General features: G+C 41.7%; 1 protein-coding gene across 1 annotated transcript in view; it reads right to left on the bottom strand.

The window, feature by feature from the left end:
• Positions 1-439: 439 nt before the first annotated feature.
• Positions 440-8,960, bottom strand: part of LOC590138 (alkaline phosphatase) — a 20,244-nt gene continuing 11,723 nt past the window's right edge. The window contains exons 3-10 of the mRNA XM_030987709.1: positions 8,381-8,601; positions 6,946-7,120; positions 6,346-6,515; positions 5,608-5,809; positions 4,742-4,882; positions 3,629-3,820; positions 2,165-2,302; positions 440-1,704 (exon numbers count right to left, since the gene is read on the bottom strand). Of these exons, the coding sequence (XP_030843569.1) occupies positions 1,451-1,704; positions 2,165-2,302; positions 3,629-3,820; positions 4,742-4,882; positions 5,608-5,809; positions 6,346-6,515; positions 6,946-7,120; positions 8,381-8,601 (1,493 nt within the window). The 3' untranslated portion in view covers positions 440-1,450. The remainder of the gene's footprint in view (positions 1,705-2,164; positions 2,303-3,628; positions 3,821-4,741; positions 4,883-5,607; positions 5,810-6,345; positions 6,516-6,945; positions 7,121-8,380; positions 8,602-8,960) is intronic.

Here is an 8,960-nt window from a genome sequence, read left to right as displayed (position 1 = left end):
TCGTTATTTTAACAAAATGAATTAATCCCATTTACTTTTCATATGCAGATGTCCGTGTTGAAAAGAATGAGATCATACAGATACTAAGCAGACAATCACAACATGAGGAACTAATTAAGGAACATTGACAAGAAGAAGCCTTAAAAGAGTTTTGTCATGTAAAGAAACACAGATCACAGACCAAGAAGACAGTGACGAGGGTAATAATGAGGGAGAAGGAAAGGAAGAAATTCACGGGTTTGAAAATAAAAAAATAACGTGTGATTCTCGCTTGGGGTGCGAGAGGTCCCGGGTTCGACTCCCGGACGAGCCCCCAATTTGTCACGGATCATGAACATCGCAAAACCACGACAATCTGATTCGCCACCAAAGACAAGCATTACACATCCCAAAACCGCCACAATAACTCCCAGAACATAACAGTCAGAAGGCAAATGTCTATGTGTCAAGATGTCTACGATCACGAACCCTTTATTAACTAGTCTTGTCTCCAAGCGCACGCAGGCGCGTCACAATAAGACAATAGTCGATAAAAAGATTTATGATACTCTTTTGTAATCAATTTAGGTTTTCAACATACAGATCTAAACACGAGCAATAAGAGGTACAATAAAGTGTTAATAATGTGAACAAATCTAAGGCAAAGCGAACGAAAATAAGAGAATAAAACACCGTGACGATGTATCTACTTAAATGAATAATGTGCTAAATAGAAGTATATTAGAGGAAATGGTGAACCGACATTTGCCGTCTTCCGTCAAAGACATAAAAGATGTCGGGTTAGGGTTAGGGATCAAAATGAATTTTCAAGTTATGATTTAATTTAGGAACTCGGTTAGTGTGAAAAATTGACTGCAGTATAAATGCGTCGTTCGTAAAACAGTAAACTTTGTTTAGTGATATTCCGTCCAGAAGTGCTTGTCAAAGAAGGGGAAAAACGACTTAAGAAAAACTGTACCAGAATGCTTAGTAGTGAAGTGTGATTCTTGCGATATGACAGTGTTTGCAAATCTATTTTCATATTAATATTCCCATTTCACCATAATAATTCATAGAAAACATTAGATTTAGCAAATTGATTTATAGGGCAAATAATGAATACTAAATCAATTCAGAAACACTAGAATGATATTCAAGACTCAGATTATTAAGAACGAAAACGAGAAGAAAAGCGAAGAGCAAGCAAAAAATAAAAGCATTTGATCCGAAAAATATGAGATTAATAAACGGCCCATCCGTTGTTCACAAGACGTCAAATGGCCTGACGTAGAATCGGTTTTTTGAGGCACCCTGTGAGAGTGAAAACAAACAAAACGTGATTGAAAATGAAAGGAGCAAGCAAATCGTTGAATTATCGGCGTATGGGTGCATTGCCTTCATCGGCTTGGTTACCGTATGTAAATGACGCAATCGAAATGACGCATCGTGTTCAACAAGCAAGTACCGTGTCTTAGCGCTTCTGATAGGCGGGGCGAGCTCCTCTCATTTCCATGACGTCATCTTGAGTCGCGCTCAAATCGCAAGCGCTGCTGGCAGCTGCGTCAAGGCATGCGGCGTGACGCACGGCGTGTGCGATGTAGTTCTGCTCGTGAACGCCAGCAAAGATGTGAGACCAAGGTCCCTGAGCGTAAACGGGGACGTCTGCTCCGCCGTGAGTCTCGGCTTCAAGAGGGATGATGGCGTCCTGTTGCCAGGTTCGTGACTCTGTATAGAAATATAAGGAGAAAAGAATCAGAAAATGTTGCTTTATAACTTTCCATCCCATTTTATGACATTGAGTGAGCCTATATTGTTTTTTTTGGGGGGGGGGGGGGGGGAGGGGGTTGTTTAGGAGTTTTGTGTCTCATATCAGGACATCAATTTATCTTGAACGTTAATGAGCAATAGATATCAGGGACCCAACACGACAAACTCCATTTTCTCACTCTGTTATCGTATGTTCATTTTGTCCGTCGTTCTCTATCCAGCTCTCTCCCTTCTCTCTAGTGCTCTCTCTCTCTCTCTCTCTCTCCCCCTCTCTCTCTCTATCTCTCTCTATATATATATCTATCTCTCTCTCTCTCCTATTCTCTCTCTCTTTCTCTCTCTCTCTCCCTCTCTCTCTTTCTCTCTCTCTCTCTCCCTCTCTTTCTCCCTCCCACCACTCCTTCTCTTCCGACTTTACCTGTATCAACACCGCTATAATCTCGTCTATTGCCGTTGTTAGCCCAGTTGGTCTGGACATTGACCCCACCGGGCCCGTTCAGATAGGTCAATGTGGTGTAGGGCAAGCGGTCAGCTGACTCTTGATCATCAACGATACCTATAGTCACATGACAGACAAAATTAGATAGCACTTGATAATTAAGATGGTAGCTAAATTTGAAATCTGGGGCCTATAGTCATGTGCACGCTTTGCTTATAAAAATTGAGGCTCCTCCGTTTTATGCTGCATGCCCGTTCGTATTTACACTTCTCACGAAACACTTTATTTTACATTATACTTCATTTAATATCAACAAGTTCTGTATTTGCTTAGAGATGTCAAGGAGTTCAATATTTATTCTAATGAATTTGTTTGATTGACGCACTCAGCCAGGAAAACAAACACTGCACCCAACGATTTATCCAGCCTTACTCGATACAGCACAGGCGCGGATCCAGGATTTCTTAGGGGAGGGGGCCCAATTTTTTTTTTTTTTGCTCCCGAAAATTTGAAAATCGCGCCGGCCGAAAAGTCGCTCAGTGGGGGGGGGGGGGGGGGGGGAGGGGGGGGGGTACAGAGCACAATTTTTTTTTTTTTTTTTTTTTTTTTTTTTTGCTCCCGAAAATTTGAAAAAAACGCCGGCCAAAAATTCGCTCAGTGGGGGGGGGGGGGGGGGGGGGGGGGGGGGGGTAGTGAGCACATTTTTTTTTTTTGATCCTCAAAAAAATTTCAATTTGCACCCCCCCCTTGAGAGCCAGGGGGGGGGGGCCCAACCCCCAAAAAAGGTAAAAATCACGTGATTTTACATGATTTTTTTCTCAAGGGGGGGGGGGGGGCCCGGGCCCCCAGGCCCCCCCCCTGGATCCGCCACTGATACAGCAACAACCAATGCAAACACTAGCATTTCCATCAACAGAATGTTGATCAATAATGTTATTCAAAAGAAACGTCCGTGAGTATGACACTTTGTATTTACTGCATGAGATAATCTTTTCAGTATTTTTGCTCTTACGCCTAAAGAATCTTGAATTGATAGCTATAGTTTGTCCTGATGTGATACGTTTAGTTTGCCAACAGTCATTGAAATAGGTTGGTATAGTCGGGGAGTTGTAGTGATTCATTACAACTCCCAGGTAAAGTCCACTGCCTGGACTGTTTCCGGGTCAAATAACACACCCTCAACGATAAAACGGAGACAGTCCTTCCATTCTTACCCTTTTTCTTTTTTCGACGGTTTATTTTCGTGGAGAGTGGAGACCATAGAATACACCGCGCCGTGTGGGATGCATGTAAGGGATGGGGGGGGGGGGGGAGGGGGGGGGGGGGGGGGGGCAAAGAAGATTGAAGAACTAAAAAATAATAAAAAACGGACGGACTCTGGACAAGGTTGGTATCAGTATGCATGGTTATAACGCAGAAAAACACAAAAGCCTAACAAATTACCGAGGATGGGGTTATCCTTGCTGGGGTATCCCATGATGCCCATGGTGTGGGCGTGGTCGGATGTGACGACAATAAGCGTGGAATCGGGATCGGTCATCTGTGTTGCCATGTCTACAGCGTCAGCTAGCTCAATGGTCTCGGCTAAGGCATCGTTAGCTCGTCCCGCGTGGTGACTGAAGTCTATCAAGGCACCTAAAACAGATGTGAAATTAAAGGAAGATGTTTTCTTGATATTTCACCCGGTATTATCTTGATCTCAGGGTCAATTTCCTCTATGAAGCGGTGGATTTTTTTTTTTTTAATGTAGGTGTACGGGCGTATGATGAGAATATCATGGAATGATATGAAATTAAAAACATAGATATCTTATGTGGCAGGGATTCAATGGATATTTATATAACGCCGGTATCCGCCAGGCTCTGACGCTCATGACGCTGTACATTATTATAATCACAAATATATCACTTTCTTAACTAAAGTAAAGGTAAACTAAAACAAACACAAATTATTACGCCACAATTTTAATTGTCATAATCAAATAGCACTGGTAAAAGAAAGAGAGATAACAAATACTTTGGTAACATCAAAGGAAATCAGTGTCTCTCGAAAGATGTGTTGGAAGGTAATAAGTAGAATGGTCTACATCTAGAGGGATGCCAAGAATCAACTAGTAGGATTACCCGGAGTAGAATGACACTGCAAGAATGAACTAGATTGGCAGAAAACAAAGATGTGTTGAAATTTTTTGAAAACAGAAAAAATGTTGTAATCAACCCCCGTTAATAGATTTCCAAAGTCGTTGGAACTGATGATCACTAACTCCATGGTGTGACTGCTTTTTACAGATGATGTAGTAGCGTGTGATTGATTGGAAGTTCTTCCTTCAAAGGAGCCATGGGCAACGAGCGTGATGATCGCTGCACGTCAGTAGATTGTGATGATTACGCTGATCGAGTTCCATCCAATCACAAAGGCCACATCCAATATGTTTATTTCATATCAGCCAATCAACTTCTACCGAGTAACCTTGATTGTCATTGGCTAACGTAAAGTGATTACGGTTGATAGTGGCTTGTGATTGGTCGTCTCTGATGCACAAAAAAACTAACTTACTTTCAACCACGAGAAAGAATCCATCTTCATCTCTCCCCAAGACTTTGATGGCTTTCTCAGTCATTTCTGCCAGGGAAGGTTCCCCTGCTCCGTCGGCTGCGCGATCGGCTCCGTACTGCATGCGACCGGGTTCAAACAAACCTGTATTTAAAAGCGTTAATGTAAAACGTGAAGATACTTGCATGGTATGAGCTAACATTTGACATTAATTAGTACTTTTGTTAGAATGACTAAACCTTGTTCTGCGTTTTTCCTTCTTCCTAATCGTGATGATGATGATCATCATTGCACCCCCCCCCTCCCATAAACGTTTCATGTCTTTTTCTAAATGCTTCTGGGGGGGGGGGCATCTTTCGCCTCTAGCGTTGATTTTTCAATCACATATCCAGTAGGCCTACTTCCTACTTCATGGATTCATGAGATTAAATTTGCAATTAAAAAAAGGTATAGCACAATTTTGGAAGTTGACGGTTGCGAACTTAAGGCGCGATATCTCAGTGGTAGCGTAGTGGTCTCGTAACCGGGAGAGCCTGGGTTCGAATCAAATCGAGTTCAAGTACCCTATCCTCATTGTAAAATCCCTCGGAGAGAAGTTAAATCCATTGGTCCCCTAGTTGCTAACTTAAAAGCGTATTCATGCTTTCTTAGCATTCAGTAAGAAAAACCATCAAACCTGATTTGACTAGGGCCTATAGAATAAACAAAGTGTCTTTTATGTTAAAATAAGTTGGTGTCAAACGTTAAACGAAGTACTAAAAGATTCAAATATGTGATTCGATTTGGTTGACGGAACTCGATTTAAAAAAAAATGTTTTACTTTAAGAATTAATCGCAACTTTTGTTTAACAGTTAACACACTCACATACCTAGTAGATAGTCGGTTGTGGTAGGCTCAACGTTGTCAAAATCTTCCTTGTTCCACACGTAGTGCGAGCTGGAGGCTTCTTTCTCTCCTTGCCACTGACCTATCAGATTGTTCCCATCCTCACGTCGGCCTGTGACGTCATAATACTCAGGATCCTCGACGCGAGTTGGAAGAAATTCCTGTCTCCCGCCACCGAGGATGACCTTTAGAAAGAGTGTTTGTGAGAAGGAGAGAAAGGCAGATAAATATATAGAGAGAGAAAGAGAGAGAGAGAGAGAGGGGGAGAGAGAGGGAGAGAGAGAGAGAGAGAGAGAGAGAGAGAGAGAGAGAGAGAGATAGAGAGAGGGTATAGAGCATTGAAGAAAACACAGACAAAATATTACAGATTGATTATGCAAGCTGTCTGCCTATATATTGATTTATATACCAAACAATCTGTAAATCTATTCATCGATCCGTTCATCTATCGGACCATCCATGATTAATCATGGCTCTATCATTCCACTAATCGAATTATACATCCATTAATCAATTAGTAAATTGATCTATCAATATTCATCCAACCATCCACCAACCATGCTCAAATACAAGAATCTACTAGCAACGGCATCTGTCAGATACATAATCAATCAATCAACCACTTCTCATTAAATAAAATCAATCAATCAATCGATCCATCCATTATTCAATGTATCAATTAATCAATCAACCAACCAATTAATCAATCGATCAAACTCACATTGATGAAGTCGTTTTCCATGATCAATTGATAAGCCAAGTCATTGCACTCTTCCTGCTTTCGAGGTATATCTGCGTCGCTCTGCCAATCCCTCTCCGGTGAATGAGCGTAGAGGGCAGCAACCGTGGCTCCTGTGACGCTGTCAGAGGTGACGAAGCCAGTAGCTTTTCCTGAAGATAAAGAAGAAAAAAATACAATTGTATTCGTCATTGATAGAAAGAGAAACCATTTAAATAATCATTTACTGCATTTTTTTATTAGCATTTCGCAAAATTAATGGTAAACGGTATATTTTGTAATCCGTAGGAAAGTGTCTGGACAAGGAATGAAAGGTGCAACACAAATGGCAGGTGAAAGAGTTGCATGGCGTGCTCTCGTGAAGACCACATCAGCGCTTTACAGCGCCACCTGAAGTTGATGATGATGATGAGGGTTGTTTCGTTATAGTGCTAGTGTTACGAACGGAATGTTGCCAAGCCAATTGGTAACTATTCCATCATCGACTTCATCACCCTCCCCCTTCGGAAAAAAAGACAACCACTACCACCAAGAAAGCAAGCAATCAAACAAATACAAACAAGCTAACAAAAAATATGATACCTTCGGCATGTGCAAGATGTAGGTTGGAGGCGACTTCGTTGCCGGTAGCCGATGCACAATCACCTCGTTTAGCGTCATCGTCGAGTCCCAACACTCCGTCCTTGGTCTTCACGCCGCCGAAGATAGCCGTTGAGGTGCTTGCAGAGTCGGCTGCTTGGGCGTCGGTAGAATACGTCTATGAAGAGTAAGACAACAAAAAAAGAGCAGCCGCAGAAAACCATTATTTTCCTTATTTTCAATGATCTCTTTCGCCAAAAGTATTTAGTACTCATATTATTAAATTCATTTTTATAACCCTTTTTTCCCTTCATTTTACAGGGGGAATAGCCGACCCAATCGAATGGTGAAAAAAGGAAGAAAAAGTGAGAAAGAGAGAGAGAGAGAGAGAGAGAAAGAGAGAGAGTGAGGGGGAGAGATAAATAGAGAGAGAAAGAGAGAGAGAGAGAGAGAGAGGGAGAGAGAAAGGGTGAGAGAGAAAGAAAGAAAGAAAGAAAGAGAGCACGATCGAACTACCTTTGCAAAATCAACCGAAGGCGAGATCGATAAAAGGGTGCGTCACATATTGAAATATGCAAACATGACAATGACGTATTAATTAAACCCAGTATCTATGGGATGTACAGCACGATTTTCAAAATGTCCTTAGGTTGTTTTTTCGGAAATAGTTGCGACCGTGTTAAAGACATATATATAAAGAGAGAGAGACAGAGAGAGAGAGAGAGAGACAGAGACAGAAGGGGAAAGAACTATGAAAGAATTAAAGAGGAAAGACTCCCTTCATACCCACACCTTCCCTCTGATCGGTAGCCATTTCAACTCGCATTTCATCCACACAGTCACATCGATGGACCCCCCCCCCCCCCCCCCCCCCCCAGTATGCAAGTGCCCCATCATATATATCCGATCCTACACTACGCCATTCAATTTTCAATTTCAATTTATTTATGATTCCAACAAAACATTACCAATCAATTATAAACATTTACAATAAATGTAGAAATACTTGCTTGTACAAGTGTGAACACCTCAAAAGATACTTCGGAATAATGAGTAATTAGATTAACAAGTCCGTAACTACAAAAAGAATTACAAAATAGGGGAAAAGGAGGATGTCAACAAAGATGAGAGCAGGAAAAGACAGTACTCTCCATGACAAAGATAGAAGAACACTGTCATAATACAAAAAGTAGACAATGCCAACAAAGAAGTGAGAGATCGGGGGTACAGAAAACAATACAGAATGATGAGCTGTATGTGGGGTTGAGAAGAAGAGAAATGCGCATTAGAAAGTATATAAGCATGAGAGGGCACAATATAATATATCATATTACATTGGGTGGTGATGATGAGACCGGACCCCTCCCCTGTAAATAACCAAAACAGTCCTCATTCATATTCACGATTAACTAAATAAAAATATGATTTTCGTTCAAACCTTTACGAGACCGCCATGGGGAAAGGCATCCCAAGCGAGGACGTTGCTGACCCCCTCAACGCCTGCCTGTTGCCCCTGTCGTATCCTGGAGGAGACCACGGTGGACACGTCCATGCCATCGCCGACGAAGACGATGACGTTCTTGGCCGGTTTGGTGTTGACCTCGAGCCCGAGAGCTTGTTCGATGCTGGAACGGGCTTGCGAGTTCCAGAAGTCCGGAGCTGAAATTGTTTCGAGAGCTATGGCGTGATTTTGTTTTGTATTTGCGTTGTCCTTATATTTTACTGTCAAATTTCCATTTCCAGAAATTCATAAAATCATACGAATTCATTCATTATGTGTGACTGTAGTCTAGTGGATAAAATGTCCGGACTGTAGATCAGAAGTTACGGGATTCGATTCCCTATCACAGCACTAACGTCCTTTGGCAAGATGGCAAGACATTAATCGACTTTAATGTATTAAGTAGACCCCGGGGAAATAATGACGTTTTAACATAAAAGCATACAGTACTTGACGAGAAGGGAATGGCATTGTCATTAGCTGATATGATTTACGTTTATTTAAACATATTTGTGGC

The sequence above is a fragment of the Strongylocentrotus purpuratus genome, unplaced genomic scaffold (genome assembly GCF_000002235.5).
Source record: "Strongylocentrotus purpuratus isolate Spur 01 unplaced genomic scaffold, Spur_5.0 spur5_scaffold_16, whole genome shotgun sequence".
Taxonomy (NCBI): Eukaryota; Metazoa; Echinodermata; class Echinoidea; order Camarodonta; family Strongylocentrotidae; genus Strongylocentrotus; species Strongylocentrotus purpuratus.
The sequence above is the reverse complement of the archived record's forward strand: the minus strand, read 5'-3'. Positions and strand labels throughout refer to the sequence as shown.